General features: G+C 40.4%; 1 protein-coding gene across 1 annotated transcript; it reads left to right on the top strand.

Annotated features, from left to right (window-relative positions):
* The first annotated feature begins 13,129 nt into the window (after positions 1 to 13,129).
* Positions 13,130 to 13,653, top strand: LOC129478519 (large ribosomal subunit protein eL21-like). The gene has a single exon (XM_055270072.2). The coding sequence runs from the start codon at positions 13,168 to 13,170 to the stop codon at positions 13,651 to 13,653; it is 486 nt and encodes a 161-aa protein (XP_055126047.1). The 5' UTR covers positions 13,130 to 13,167.
* The last annotated feature ends 3,233 nt before the right edge of the window (positions 13,654 to 16,886 follow it).

Here is a 16,886-nt window from a genome sequence, read left to right as displayed (position 1 = left end):
GTGATGGATGCACAACTTTGTGACTATACTAAAAATCATTCATTTATACACTTTAAAAGGGTAAATTGCATGGCATATGAATTATATCTCAAGCTATTTTTTTTTTAAAGTAATGTCTGCCACTCTTATTCCCACTCCTAGGCCCACTGCCCATAGTGTCTACTTTTAGTTCTTCTGGGCGTTCTCAACTTACCAACTTTGGAGTGTATGTGTTGACCTCCTAAAAGAATTCTTCCTCATATGTCTACCTCTGTCTGTGGATCCTCCTTTTCCTGATTTTTAAAAAGTTTTTAATTTGTTATCATATCTGATCCTCCCTCTCTCTCTTCTTCTCTCTCCACATACATACAACACACATCCAGGAAAAAAATCTGCCGATAGTTGTATTCCAAAATGTAGTTTATCTCTGAGAGGTAGGATGTGGATAATTAATTTTTCTCCTTTTATCTCTCTGTATTTTCTAATTTTCAGTAACTATTAGGTATTAATTATATTATTAAACGTAACTAAATCAAATGTCAAGGATATTGATGAAAACATTTTAAAAAATATTTTAAATACTTGCCTTCCTAATTAGGCAGAGTTCTTAGACTATGTTCCCTTTCCTTGATTATGCTGATTATGCAGGTTATACCTGCAGGCCAAACTTCCTCCTAACTTTTACACAGCTTTCAGAGTGATTTTTCTAATACAGAAACATGATTGTGTTAATCCTATGCTTAAAAGCTTTGACTTGCTCGTTATCACCCCCTGAAGACATATCTGGATTCTTGCTCATGACACAGAAGGCTTTCATAGCCCAACCTAACCTACTTTTTTTAGAGTTAATTCTTGGTGTTAGACCTTGAGCTAGAGTTGCAAAGAAAAAATGAGAAATTGATATTATACCCTTGGAGAGTTCACAGATTGTGAACTGGTTCTGCTTCTTAGTAGCTGAAATTGTCTGGTTAGCACATAGAACAGGAATCGCCATGGCATTTGAGAATCCTGGGCTGTTATGTTCATTGAACAAATAAAGGCTATTCACCTGTCATCTGTTTTGGTCCAAATAAAGGAGTCCAGAATCGGAAAGAGATATGGCTATGAGGAAAATAAGCCATGAAAAATAGTGGGAAGACAATGAGGCTCTGCTAATAGTAATGCCACTTTTATATATGCATGTGGAGTGATGAGTAATTATAACCCATATTGTGTGGGCTTTTTGAGTCTACAGAGGCTTTAATGCAAAAATAACCATCTCTTACCTATCTACTTTATTTAGCACTCAAAACAACTTCATGAGATCTTATTGGTATCCTCAATTCACAGATAAGGAATGAAATTCAAAGAGATCAAGTTGCTGACTCAAGATTACACACCAAATTAAATCAGCCTTCCTCTGTCTTCAAATTCTGTTATCATCATGGAGAAAACATCAGGGTTTACTCTTTGATTTAAGAGCAAAAAATTGGAAAGAAGTGGGATATTAGTTTCGGGAACTAAAAGCCACCATGAAGAAATGTCTTAGAACTATCTGTGCTCCTTACTGTGACAAAAACCACAGCAAGAGATCATTATTCTGCTTACCTTGTGCCCAGCACTCTGCTAAATGCTTTACGCACACTATTGAATATATTTTTGAAATTAATTCTGAGAAACTCTATGAGGTAGCTGCTTTCTTTTTCTCCATTGTCTAGAGAGGAAAGCAAGGCTTAGATAAGTGGCTTAGCCCAAAGTCTACCATAAGTGGCAGAGCTGGGACTTGCACCATAACAGAGCCCATGTTCTCTCCTTGAGCTCCACAACCTAATGCCTGCCTTCCTTTAAGAGAGTAGTTAGAAGTAATTTTTTTTCTTTTTAAAATCCAGAAAAGCTGTTTCTAGAATTTTGGGTGTCACACATTAGCTTTTTACAGTTCCTCTTCTCTCTCTGGCTAAAAGCCACCCTGGTTAAACAGATGGAGGGTGTTTAAACAGACGGATGGATATGATGACAACTTGTTCCTGCTATGATTTTCCTGTCACTGTGACCTTATCTTCTTAATGCTCTAATATTACCAAGCCATTGCAATTGTTTGTAACCAGCTTATCATTTGGCCTTATTACAAAATCTGAGAAAATGAGAAATTTATGGTAAAAGGAGTAGAAGGAATACCAAAATTATAATTTGAAAACATGATTTCCAATGTTAGGTCTGACCCTTTTTAACTTTTTTGAGGTGTCTATTTTCCTCACTCTAAATTGTCAATTTCCCCTGACACATAGAGCACGCAGAAGATCCTAATCCAGTTAGTAATTTATTATAAACAAAACAACCTAAAACACCTGTATCCTGAATTCTCTCACTTTTAAACCAACTTCTAAGAAAACTCTCGGAGTACTGCGCAAGAAGCTTTTTAAAATTTTGTTGATTTATCTCTGGAAATTGAGCCCAACTCACTTCTGTCTCTCTTTTTTTAATTTACTCGTTTTAATTTTTGAATATAATATAATTTTTCTTTAAATAGTGGCAAACATAGCAATCTCTTTATGAAAAAAGTAGATATATAAGACATACTCAGATGGAAATGACTCTTGAACACATTTTCCCTCTTTTTCAGTTCATGAATTATGACAGGTAAGTAGTTGTATATTCTTTAATCATTATAGAAATCCTGATTGCTGATTTCCCATCCAATACACAGTTCTAGGAGAAGCCATGAATATTTGCTTTTCTCAGTCCTTCCTGCAGTTTTTAGTTTTGTGGTTCCAGATAGCATTCTTGTTTCTTGCAGCAGGAGTTTAAAACTGGAATCGCTTTGACCTTGGCCAGAGCAAACAGAAGATTAATGAAATGAAGCTGAATGATAGTGCTGGCCCAACATTCACAACATTCATCTTTTCCCTTCAGTTATTTTACCCCTGGGTCTCAATTCATTTCTCCTGACTCTTTGACTCTCTTCTACTTCTCATGACTGGGGGAATTCCTTTACATGTTGGACTGGAAATTTGGATTTGGTGGTCATGAGTGTGAATGTAGTAGCTATGAGTAATGATGATGTCATCCAGCGAGAGTAAATAAATGTGAAAGAGAAGAATGCCATCGATAGGACAAAGGTCTGCCTGAAAGCCCTCATTTCTCATGTCAGCTTTAATGTATTGCCTCAATAATTTTTTTTGTTGGTATTTGAAAAGTTTTCATTAGCTAAATATATAAATACATAAATAAAGCTGACATTTATGGTAAAACTAAAAGGCTTAAGATCCTTGAAAAGAACGAGTGGATATACATAACTAATCTCTGGATGAGAAACCTTTCTAAACATGTCACCCAGGGCAGAAAGTCTTAAGAAAAAAGATTAATGGAAGTTATATCATCTATATCTCTATAGCTATTAATAGAAGATATACATCTTCCATTAATCTATGTATCTTCTATTAATAGAGATAGAATATGTAGAAGGTATGTATTGTCTAATTAATAAAAATACTTAGGTTAATAAAACTATGTAGATTAATAGAAGATATATACATAGAAAAAATAATTATATCTATCCATAGATGGATGGATAGATATTTCTAATCAAGTCTGAAAGACAGAAAAATAACATGAAAAAAGATCTGGTAACCCATATAACATATAATCGAAAATTCTAATATATAAATAGCCCACATACCAATAAGCAAATGGTAAAGAATGCAATAAATTGTCAAGTATTATTGTCCAAAAAGGAAATCGTTTTTAGTAGAGGGAAATGTATTATTATCTAGTTATTATAATTAAAGTATGTTTAATTAGTGACTGAAATAGAAATATTGGAAGAAAAAAGATAAAGATAAGGAGAGATTACAGTGTTTAGTGCAGTTCACATTAATGAAGCTGGTGGTACAATTAGATTAATCTATATCCATTCTCAGTGACATCAATGATTTATCAAGTTAATGATATTAGAAAGAAAATTCCCAAGCAAACAAGTGTAATTGGAGTCAGAGCCATGTGTCATATAACTTTTTCCACCTTAAAGGAAGGTGTGGGGAGGAGGTTATAAGAGGCCTGGGACATAGATTACAATATGAAATCACAAGGAAATGCTCTTGGGTTGTTGTAAAACTTAAGAAACTTCTTGGGAGCTGCATTCCTCTTGATTCTCCTGCTAATAAACGTATGGTTAATGCAAATAATAAATGTTCTGTGAATTCATATTGCTGCACCTGTTCTACTAGTAGTCAGTGTGCTTGGAGGAAGGGTGTGGATTTGGAAATGTAGAGGGAATTTGCTCAAAATAATGGCTCTTATAAACTAGCTGGAGTTTTTAGTAATGATATCAGCCTGCTACTTGGATTATTTTTCTATTATTTTTCTTTGCTTTTTTGTTGCCACCAAGAAGAGTTGAGCTCTCCCAAAGGAGTTAAAAAAGGATAGAAAGTGGCCAGGTGTGGTGGCTCATGCCTGTAATCCCAGCACTTTGGGAGGCTGAGGCGGGCGGATAGCTTGAGATCAGGAATTTGAGACCAGCCTGGCCAACATGGTGAAACCTCGTCTCTACTAAAAATACAAAAATTAGCTGGATGTGGTTGTGCATGTCTGTAATCCCAGCTACTCGGGAGGCTGAGGCAGGAGAGTCGCTTGAACCCGGTAGGCGGAGGTTGCAGTGAGCCGAGATAGCACCACTGTACTCCAGCCTGGGCAATGGAGCAAGACTCCATCTCAAAACAAAACAAAAGAGGATAGAAAATTAGCAGAACGTATAAGAAAACGTTAATGCAAACTATTAAACAAGTGCAATTTTAAGGCTGGGCATGGTGGCTCACGCCTGTAATCCTAGCACTTTGGGACTCCAAGGTGGGCGGATCACCTGAGCAGGAATTCGAGACCAGCCTGGCCAATATGGTGAAATCCTGTCTCTACTAAAAAATAAGAAAACTAGCAAGGCGTGGTGATGCATGCCTATAATCTCAGCTACTTGGGAGGCAGAAGCAGCAGGATGGCTTGAACCCAAGAGGTGGAAGTTGCAATGAGTGGAGATTGCACCACTGCACTCCAGCCTGGGCAACAGAGCCAGACCCTGTAAAAAAAAAAAAAAAGTGCAATTTTAAGTAGTAGTTCTTCACCAAACTGTCAAAGTTTTTTTTTGTTTGTTTTTCTTTTTTTTTTTTTAATGTTAAGACTCATTTTTTTTGTCTACGCAGATCCACCTCACCCTAACTTCTTCCTTACTGGCAGAATACCCATGCGACTCTGCTCTACAGTAAAATCCAGATTGGTTTAAGGCTTAGATGGAAAGAATTCCCGTTAATCTCAGTCCTCTTGTCAGTGATTGGTTTAGGAGAGGGAATGTCACCCATTTCCAGCCAATGAGACCTGAGGGAAGTCTGCTCTCAAGCTTCTGGGAAGGATTTCTTCATACTAGGAAGGAAACACCAGAAAAGGTGATAAATTTTTACCTCTGGTTATGGCCTTCCTGGGATATACAGCCCAGAGCTGTTCAGCTGTCCAGTAAATCTAAGGGGAGTCAGCCTCAGGGCAAAGTACAAAAAGAAAAATGACACCATCAATCCATGGAATCAAGCAGTTCTGAAAAGTGTTCCATAGGTCCTTTGTTAAATGCGATGTTTTTTTCCCTTATTAATCAATTTCTATTAGAGTTTTCTGTTCCTTTTAGCTGAATGCAATCTGATATACTAGATAAAAGGACTTTAGTTCACTGCTGATGAAAAAGAAATTCTTTTAATATTTCTGAAGGGGAATTTAATGAAATACATAAAAACATTTTAATCTAACAAAGCCACTTTAGTAATTTTAATAATTATATATTAGCTTCAAATTTACATATGTAATATTGCTTATAATAATGAAAAATGGTGAAATATAAATTTCTAATAATAAGGGACAATGATTAAATAGATTTTTGGATATTCAAAGAATGCCACATTCCCTTTTACCAACAAATAAAAAATTACTTAAAATTAAGTACCCCCCTGGTTACACCCATAACGATTATATGTGCATGTAAGAAAACCTACTGCCAGAATGAAAATGTAGTATATACCTTCCTTTTATCTATTTATCAGGCATTCTTTGGGCGTCAGCAATGTGCCAGGCATTCTACTAGGTGTTGGAGATGCAATGGGTCAGTGAAAAGTAAGCCATTGGAGTCACAGAGATTACATTTTAGAGAGGAAGACAGTAACCAAGCACGCAAATAAATAAAAAGGTAGTTTTGGTTTTCTAATAAAGGAAAAAAATAGGGTTGCGTAACGGAAAGTAAATGGGTTGGTGAGTGGGGGTGGCTTTAAACTGAGTAGTCAGGAAGGTACTTTCTGGGATGGGACATGATAAATGAGAAGGGCTACCCATGTAAAGAGTGAGGAGAAGGCTGGTCAAGGAGGTGGAACAGCAGAAAAAAAGTTCTAATGTGAAAAAGAACTTAACATGCTATAGGAGCAGAAATGATGCCAGTATGGTTGGTGTAGAGTGATAGAGGGGAGGAGTACTGCTAAATGGTGTTGGAAAAGTGGGCAGGATCCCCTTCATGTGTAATGGCTTATAAGCCTCATAAGGAGTTGAGGTTTTATTGGAAGAGTTATAGGAAGCTATTGGATTATTTTAAGCTGGGAGTTAGCATGAGGTGACTATCACCCTTTGGCTGCTGTGAGGAGAATGATTGTAGAAGCAGGGAGAACAATTTAGAGTCAATAGCCAGATGGGAGATGGCAGTAGTTTGGAGAAAAGTGGGCCAAATTATTTTAGAGGTAGAATGAATAGGTTTCTCTAATGGACTCTATGTTGGTAATGTGGTGAAGAGATAAATAGCTAAACAAGTGAAAACCTGAAAATAGGTAGTTACATACGTAAGTCTGGAGTTCGGGGATAAAGCCTACACTGAATATAATATCCAGAAGATGGTGCAAACATTGACTGACTTCTCCAACCGAGTCACCTATTGCTCTGCAGAGAGTCTTTCTCAGATGAATAACCAAGGGCCAATTTTTATTTTTCCTCATTGTCCCCATTCAGATCTTTTTTTATTACTCTGCTTTTCCCCACAAAGCCCCTGTTCTATCCTGGAGAAGTTATATCCTTCAGATTCTGTGTATCACTAGTCCTTGGGATGCTTTTGATGAAATGTTTATAAGACAAACAAATCTTTCTTTTAGCACAACTTTGGCTTATGATTGTGTTCATAGTCGGCAAGAAGTAGAAAGGAAAGAAAGGCCAAAGAAGGGGGAAAAAGACCTTCTTAAATATAATGTTCATAACAGCCAGGCATGGGTGGCTCATGCTTGTAATCCCAGCACTTTGGGAGGCTGAGGTGGGAGGATCACTTGAGCCCAGGAGTTCGAGACCAGCCTAGGCAAGATAGTGAGGCCCCGTCTTTAATTTAAAAAAAAAAAAAAAAAAAAAAATATATATATATATATATATATATAGTGTTCATGACAAAGAGAATTTGGGGAGATTAGTATACTCAGGCACTGCTGGAGGGAGTATAAATTCTTTCAGCCTTTCTGGAAGGCTATGTGCTATAGAGCTCAAAAGTCATAAAGACGTGCTTAGTTTTTGATCCATAAATTCAGTTTCTACCTATTTTCATATAGAGATAATTATGCATGCATGAAGATATTTAGTTAGAAGGATGTTAATGGCAGCATTTGTTATAATAATGAAGAATAGGAAATAATAAATATCTAACAATAGGGGATATTTTTTGGACTACTCAAACAATGAAATGTTCTCCTGTCATGAAGTATTATATTTGGAATATTTAATGACATGGAAAATTTTAACTTATTGTTGAGCTAAACATATTGTTGAGCAAAAGAATTACAAAAGGGTGTATATATTGTCATTACATAACAACAATAAAAAGATTATTAATACAAATATTAACAGTGGTGTTAGTATTCTTTGTAATCTTCTTTCCTTCTTAGCTTCTTTCCTTTCTTCCCTATTTTCTATTTTCTACATTGTACAAAGATAAGATGAAAAAATCTTAAGAAAAAAAGAAAATTGTTGTTATTGACTGGTATATGCAAATTGTTGGAACTGGAATTGGGAGCTCTATTATGGATAATGGGATGAATGTTAGCAACTGTGATTAATATCAAATAGGAAATTGTCAATGCAGAGAGAGAGAAGTAGACATTCATAGTTAGCAAATAGTTGTTTTAGCTACCGTTCCCTCTGAAAATATTTGTTTGTTTATTTAGGTCTCATATTTTTGAAAATGAACACCTTGACTGTGTCAAAGTCCCACTTAAGAGTCAAGTGTGACTGTGGTCCTTGTGCAGTGTGAATGAAGGAGAACAACATCCAGAAGGTGATGTCTTGGGGCTAAGCTAAGCCTATGATGTCGCTTGCCCTCCTTAGTGCAAGAGAACCCAGAAATAAGTGGTCTTAAGAAGGCTCCCCTTAGAGCACAGCTGATTGCTTCAGAGTCTTTTCTTCCATTAATTCCTCTGTTTGTAGAAGACAAAAGCTTGCATTTTAAAATTAGATGTGAACCATATGGCATGTTTCAGAGGCCTGTGAGATGCATCACCTTGCTCTGTGCCTTCCTGCCTCCTTGCCTTTTCTAATGCTGCTCTCTCTGCCTAGAATGCCCTTTCTCCCCTAAATGATACCTGGCCCCAGGTTAAGAAATACTACCATAAGCAGTCATCTATTTATAAATTCTACCCATGGACAGAAGACAAAAGTCTCTATATTCATCCCCAAAATATATAATCCCTACCTACCCGAACTGAAAAGTGGAAAGTGCATGACCATAGTATTGACCAATGTCAGTTGTAAGCTCAGAATGGTGGAAACACTGGACACATACTCCTTGGGTAGATCAAATAGGGTTTATTTATCTAAAGGATATAAAAGGAAATCAGCACAGTTGTGATGTACATTATAAAGATCAACAACATCATTCAGGACAGATGGAGGTTTATTCTTCTAAGATCCTCACTACAGGGTGCATAGTTACAGATGATACATCCGAGTAAAGGTCATAATCGGTCCTTCTGGGGACTAAATGGTCTTTATCTTTACATCTATACTTGCATCCAACCCTGGATTAGTTCTGTAAGTAGGCTAGTCTGAGTATGTTCTAGGGCCCACCTCATTGGAGCCAGGAGCACCCATTAAAGTTAGCTTTATACCATGGAAATAATTGAAGACCAACCAAATGAGAATAAGCAAAAACTATTTAGAACAAGCTTGCTGTAGCAAAGGAGTCAGCCACTGTCAGTTACATTTTGGCAGAGAACTCAAAGGCAGGCACAGGACTGCAAAAAAGGGAAGATTTCAAGCATGCTTGGATTGGAGGGTTTTGGCATGGGGAAGCTGTAGACATGCTGGGGACAAAAATTATGAAACTGTCAGCTAATTATCAAGTTGATGATGGCAAACCCCAAAATTGGAGCTCAGCCCAGGAGGGTTCTTGGTTTCACTCAGGAAGGAATTGAAAAGTAAGCTGACAGTGAAAGAAAGCAAATGTATTAGAGCCACAGTGAACAGAAAATGACTGCTCCATAGACAGAGCAGTGCTACCCTATAGGCAGAGTGGCCCAGAGTAGCACTCGTGGATTGGTGGCTAGTTATACCCACCTTAATTATATGCTAAAAAGGGATGGGTTATTCACAAACTGTCTGGAAAAGAGGTGAGGAGTTCCTAGAACCATATGACGTAACTTCTGGGTCATTGCCACAGACTCATTTATAAACCGTCATGGTGCTAGTGGGAGTGTCTTATGCAAACACATTATAATTCCGGGTATGGGAAAGCTGTAGGCATACTGGGGACAAAAATTAGGGAAACTCAGTTAATCAAGTTGATGCAGGTGAACCCCCAAATTGGGGCTCAGCCCAGGAGCTTTCTTGGTTTCACTGAGGAAAAAATTCAAGAGTGAGCTGATGGTGAAAGAAGGCAAATTTATTAAAGCAACAGTGTACTCTAGCTGGTTTTGGCCAGTTTCTTTGCTGCATCCTGTTTTAATCAGCAGGGTGGTGACCAGTGCTTGGAAAACAAGTTGATCTGTTGATCTCCCACCTCATTTCCCCCTCACAGATTATATACTCCTCCTTAATCTTTAGGGGTTGTTTAAGGGTGGAGTCCATCTTCTAAAACTGCTTCCTGCTGATTTTACGAGTGTAGGCCCGGCCTAGCATTGGAAAAGTAAAAAAATCTCTAGAGGCTGAGTGTGGTGGCTCATGCCTGTAATCCCAATACTTTGGGAGGCCAAGGCAGGCAGATCACTTAATGCCAGGAGTTTGAGACCAGCCTGGCCAACATGGTGAAACCCTGTCTCTACTACATGTACAAAAATTAGCTGGGAGTTGTGGCATGTGCCTGTAATCCCAGCTACTCGGGAGGCTGAGGCAGGAGAATCTCTTGAACTCAGGAAGCAGAGGTTGCAGTGAGCCAACATCACACCATTGCACTCCAGTCTGGGCGACAGAGCGAGACTCCATCTAAAAAAAAACCGAAAAATCTCTAGATGCCTGAATTAAGGGACCCAAAGGCAGGATTTCTTATTTTTTCACTTAGAAGATGGGATGGGTTGGAAGCCTTGTGCCAGCATCACACTCACATGGAATTGTTGTAATCTAGAAAACACAAACTTTACAAACAGGTTAAATAAGCCACGGCCAAAGATTAGTAATAAGATAGCTAGTAAAGGGCCTAGCTCTTTTACTAGCTATCATCACACTTGGTAGGTATCCTTTGACAGAGTCCCAGATGTTTTGAGTGGTGGGGTTATTAAAGTTATTAAAATTATGTAACTAGGTAGTCTGTTGGTAAATCTTTTGAATTTGCAATTCAACTAACCCTGAATTGTTAACATAAGAACAGGTGTGGTTTATTACTGCACATACTCCTCCTTGCCATGCTACTTATCTATGTGTTTGTGAAACAACAGCTTTTTTTTTTTTTGATGGAGTCTTGCACTGTCTCCCAGGCTGGAGTGCAGTGGCGCGATCTCGGCTCACTGCAAGCTCTGCCTCCTGGGTTCATGCCATTCTCTGCCTCAGCCTCCTGAGTAGCTGGGACTATAGGCGCCCACCACCACGTCCGGCTAATTTTTTGTATTTTTAGTAGAGACGGGGTCTCACCGTGTTAGCCAGGATGGTCTCGATCTCCTGACCTGGTGATCTGCCCACCTCGGCCTCCCAAAGTGCTGGGATTACAGGTGTGAGCCACCGCGCCCGGCCTCCAAAACAACAGCTTTAAGTCTTCTAGAGGTTCATAAGTATAGGTCATGGTGTCCTCCTCCTGTGTCTCCAGAGACTCATAAGAAACAGGTTTAATCCTGGACAGGTGTACCCAGCTAGTGACTACCTTAAGTTTCACAACACTGGGGTACTCAACAACACCTGATAGGGGCCCTTCCATTTCAGTTGTAATTGATCCTCAGGGGATCCTTCTTTCCAAGTTTTTAGTAAGACTAAGTCTTCTGGTTGAACAGGGATGCTATTCTTTTCCTTTGTGGAAAATAACAATACTTTATTTCCATAATCTTGAAGGGCCTTTTGAACCTGACCTGAGTGGATAATATGGGTGAGTATTCTATGTGTCTCCTCATAAAACAGGAGGTCTGAAGTTAAAAAGGGCCTCCCATACATCATTTCAAATGAGCTAAGTTTTAATGTTCCCTTTGGAGCCATTCTTATGTGCAAGAGGGCTATAGGTAGGAGAGAAACCCAGGCCTCCAAGGTCTCCTGATGGAGCTTTGTTAATGTCCTTTTTGAAACAGGGTTGGCTTTTTCTACTTTATCTAAGGATTGAGGCCTCCACGAGGAGTGAAGATGATAGGTAATGCCTAAGGCTGAGGAAGCCTAAGGCTGGGTCACTCTAGCTGTGAATGAAAGTTTATAATTACTTTGCAAACTTTTTGGTAATCCAAACCTTGGAATAATTGAGTAAGAAATTGCACACTTCCAGTGCTTTTTCTGTCCTTGTAGGAAAAGTTTCTATGTACCTGGTGAATGTGTCTACAAGTGCTAGCAAACGGCATCTGGGTGAAATCTATTTGCAAGTCTTCCCTAGGTTATATTTCTTGGTGTTAACATAGGTTTGAGCAGGGGTTGGGGCATGAGGTGGCTTTCTGGGCTGCTATGAGCACACAGTTCACAGGCCCTGGAGATCCTTTTTGCAGCCTGGAATAGTCCCTTCCCCAGGAATATTTGGGAAACCAATTTGAATAGAGAATCCCATCCCAAATATGAGGAGATGTGGAAAAGCTTAATTATTTTCCGTTGCTCAGCCTGCCACATCAAGGGTTACCTGGGGCTCCTCTGTGGAGATGGTAAGGTATCCTGTGGGAGCTGAGGAGAACCTTGGGCTCTGTCAGCCTCTGTTATCTCGGCCATTATGGGTTTGGGTGGCCCAGGTCCTCTTTGGAGCCTGAGGTAGTCTCTTTCCAGTGTTCCTCTTGATTACAGACGGCGCGCTGATTCTGGCCCAAGGGCTGGCAAGTTGAGGGCCCTCATCTGGGCATCCCAGATGCTGGTCTCATTACACTTACTCGGGATGGGTAACCTTCAGGTGGCAAGGGGCTTGAGGCAGCCACGGACAATTGTGCTTTTTGGCTATTTCTTTTGTTTTTCTCTGCCTCTTCTGCCCTGTCTGTATTGTAAACTCCAAAGACCATCTTTAAGAGTTGGCTCATAGGGGTTCGAGGTCCCATTTTTGCCTTTTGCAGCTTCCTCCTAATGTCAGGAGCAAGCTGAGTAATAAAATGCATACCCAGGAGATTGCGCCCTTCTGGGGAGTCTGGGTCTGCATTTGTATATTTCCTGAGGGCCTCAACCAAACAGCCCTAAAACAGAGCAGGATTTTTGTCCTTCCCCTGAGTTACTTCTCTAACCTTGTCATGATTGAGTGGCTTAACCACATACTTTTTCATACCTTCAATTAAATGAGCTACCATGTGATTTAGCATTTGAGGTCTTGGGAACCCCTCTGGTAATACCACTGAGGGTCCAGATCTGGAACTGGATCTCCCCTCACACGATAAACGGCATGGCCTTAGTTATGAGCAGCCACTCCATCTGCATATTCACAGGCAGTACCCAGAACCCTTTGTTTCTCCTCTACAGTACAGTACAGGTGGACAATAATATTTGCAACTCATGTCAAGTTAAGTCAAAGGACATGGTCAACTTAACAAACTATTCTGCCTTTCGGCCGGAACCGCCATCTTCCAGTAATTCACCAAAATGACAAACACAAAGGGAAAGAGGAGAGGCACCCGATATATGTTCTCTAGGCCTTTTAGAAAACATGGAGTTGTTCCTTTGGCCACGTATATGCGAATCTATAAGAAAGGTGATATTGTAGACATCAAGGGTATGGGTACTGTTCAAAAAGGAATACCCCACAACTGTTACCATGGCAAAACTGGAAGAGTCTACAATGTTACCCAGCATGCTGTTGGCATTGTTGTAAACAAACAAGTTAAGGGCAAGATTCTTGCCAAGAGAATTAATGTGCGTATTGAGCACATTAAGCACTCTAAGAACCGAGATAGCTTCCTGAAACGCGTGAAGGAAAATGATCAGAAAAAGAAAGAAGCCAAAGAGAAAGGTACCTGGGTTCAACTAAAGCGCCAGCCTGCTCCACCCAGAGAAGCACACTTTGTGAGAACCAGTGGGAAGGAGCCTGAGCTGCTGGAACCTATTCCCTATCAATTCATGGCATCATAGGTGTTAAAAAATAATAATAATAAAGGACCTCTGGGCTGTAAAAAAAAAAAAAAAAAAAACTATTCTACAAACTTCCCTGGGTCCTCTGAAAACTCACCAAATTTCTCTTTGCGTAAAGCCAAATCAGACATAGAAAAAGGCACATATACTTGTTGTCCCCACATCTCCATCAGCTACCTCTCAAAATGGACACAGGCTCAGTTTTAGGGGCTGACATGGGGACCTACTCTTGGTGGTATTGGTTGGACTTACTTCCTTGGGCAGCAGTGGTTACAGGCTGGGTTTAGTTGAATAAGGGAGAAGGGTGTTTGGTAACCTTGGACGGGAGCCACTTCAGAATTGGGGAAGTGAGGAGGCTCAGCACTGGGGAGGAGGCACGGGCCTTCTGAGAGTCACTGGGAGGGGGATTATCTGGGATATCTGGTGTGGCTTCTTTGCGCCTGGAAGTGAGATAAGCCACACAAATCCTACAGTTGTCCCTTAAGTCTGGATCCTGGTAAGGGGCCATAAAAGCTGGTACATACACGCCTGTAATCCCAGCACTTTGGGAGGCCGAGGCGGGCGGATCACAAGGTCAGGAGACTGAGACCATCCTGGCTAACACGGTGAAACCCTGTCTCTACTAAAAATACAAAAAATTAGCCGGGCGTGGTAGCAGGCGCCTATAGTCCCAGCTACTCAGGAGGCTGAGGCAGGAGAATGGCATGAACACAGGAGGTGGAGCTTGCAGTGAGCCGAGATTGTGCCACTGCACTCCAGCCTGGGCGACAGAGAGAGACTCCATCTCGAAAAAAAAAAAAAAGCCGGTACATAAAGAACCTCTCCCTACTTGCCTTCCTTTTTACAGAATAAGTCCAGTTATAAATAGTACCATTTTATGCCAGATTTCTTGGTCTCCCAATTTGTATTGAACCCAAATGGTGTTGCAATAGAAAAAGAGTTTCTTTCACTCTGTGCTGTCTAATTGGAATTTGTTCCAATTGCATAAAAGGCATCCTACCAGCGAGTCCCTTGGGATGCTTGGTGTCGTCCCCATGTTTAGCAAGGATCTGTACTAGATGCAGAAGTTTTTCTAAGTCTAGCGAGAGCCCACTTATTTTCCCTTTCAGATTCCCACCTCCCTTTTCCTCAAGAAAGGTCAGTAGGGGAATTTTCACCAATTCTAGCAAAGGGGTCATAAATACAGTTAGCAGGGCATGACAAAAGTGAATTTTGAGATATGACTGGGCAGTGGAGTGGTGACTGCTTCTACCAGGACACGGCTTTTATGTACCGGCTTTTTTTTTTTTTTTTTTTTTTTTTCGAGACGGAGTCTCACTCTGTCGCCCAGGCTGGAGTGCAGTGGCACAATCTCGGCTCACTGCAAGCTCCACCTCCCGGGTTCACGCCACACAAAAGAGGTGTTTTAACAAGGAAAATATAGAAGGAGAGGGTAATGGGATTCTCATAGTCTGAATTCTACAAAAAGCAAAGAAAGTGTTTACTGAAATGGGCAGTATGACAAAGGCAAACAACACTAAAAGGGTGCCTACTGCCAAAAAACCTGGAGCACTGGCAAACGAAGGTCCCTTTCCCAAATGCCAAAAACCCTGGGGCATGCGAAGGTTGGCCAACAGTGAACCACAAAGGCCCAAGACCTAATATAACTGGGGCCACAGAACAATGTGACTCTGGTGTTCCACAATCAGTACAATGGGAGAACCTCTCAAAATAAACAATTGCCCCCATAGCCAAAGCAAAGACCACAAATGCGGCAACGAAATTGGTGTAAAAGTAAAATGGCTGGCCGTTAGAGACGCAAAAGAAAAAAGTCTGAGAGAAAGAGCAACAAAAACATGCCAGTCATGCTCTCTTCTGGGCCACCTAAATGACAGGGGATAACAAATTATCAAGCCAGAGGTCCTGTTTCCACTTCCTCATTCACCCAGAAATGTCGGTATCAATGGGGAGCAAAAGAGAGACTCAGCCATCCGTGGAAGCCAGTTGGTGCCGATCAGTTTTAATTTGGGTTATGGGTGAAGATTTCCCTCAGGTTCCCTCAGCCTGTTAGTCACCAGGAAAGATAATGGCTCTGAAAGGACGCTTTGGCTGCTGCTACACAGCTCTATAGCATTAAAGCCCTATTATAGACTTACAGCTCCCACCTGTACTGAGTCCTTGTCTTGTTTGTCTTGTTTGTGTTGTTTGTTCCTTCATCCCTTCACGGTCACCAGGCTGATGCAGGTGTACCCCCAAATTGAGGCTTCGCCTGGGAAGGTTCTTGGCTTTTCTCAGGAAAGAATTAAAGAGTAAGCCAACAGGGAAAGAAAGCAAGTTTATTAGAGAAACAGTGTACAGGTAAATGGCTACGCCACAGACACAGCATGGCTACCCTGTAGGTAGAGTGGACCAGACTAGCACTTGTGAATTCCTGGTTAACTATATTTATACCCACTCTTAATTGTATGTTAAATAAAGGGCGAATTATTTACAAACTTTCTCGAAAAGGGGCGACAAGTTCCAAGAACCATATAAGGCAACTTCTGGTTCATTACCATGGCATCATTTGTAAACTGTCAAGGCACTGGTGGGAGCGTCTTATGCAAATGTGTTATAGTTCCTAGTCCTGGCGGTTTTGGGTCAGTTTCTTTGCTACATCTTGTTTTATCAGCAGAGTCATGACTGGTGCTTAGAGGACAAGTCCTGCTGATCTCCTACCTCAAAGTCCCGGCCATTTGGGATTGATTGTTCTAGGAACCATCGTTTGGCTTTCAAGACTGTCAATGGAGATAGTAGTCTGACTTTCTACAAGTCTGACTTACAGCAGGCTGGCTTCCTGGGCTGGTTGAGTTCCTGGGCAGGTTGTTACACGTTGTGGGTCAGAGTTCTCCTTTTATGTGTGATCTGGTCATTTTTCATTTGTATATTCAATCTCTCAATACAACACAAAAAATGATTATGAGAGGCAATACAATACAGTACAGTAAACCTAGGACAGTGAACAGTCCTCATTTATCACCTTTGGTCTCTCCAGACTACTGGATTCTGTTCTGGTCCAAGTATATATACTCTTAAATTTAACACTGCAGAGCCAGAATAGGGTCAGTTTCCCGGTAGCCTCTGAGACTCATGGTAAGAAACACTTAGGTCAGCTATACAGCTTATCTTTCAGTTCAAAAGGAACATGGGCAGGAAATGAAAGGCAAACAGAGGTGACAACTGTTTTTTCTCCCAAACCACCTTCATGGCCGTCA

Source organism: Symphalangus syndactylus, chromosome 3 (assembly GCF_028878055.3).
Source record: "Symphalangus syndactylus isolate Jambi chromosome 3, NHGRI_mSymSyn1-v2.1_pri, whole genome shotgun sequence".
Taxonomy (NCBI): Eukaryota; Metazoa; Chordata; class Mammalia; order Primates; family Hylobatidae; genus Symphalangus; species Symphalangus syndactylus.
Note: the sequence above shows the minus strand (reverse complement) of the source record. Positions and strands in the feature narration are given on the sequence as shown.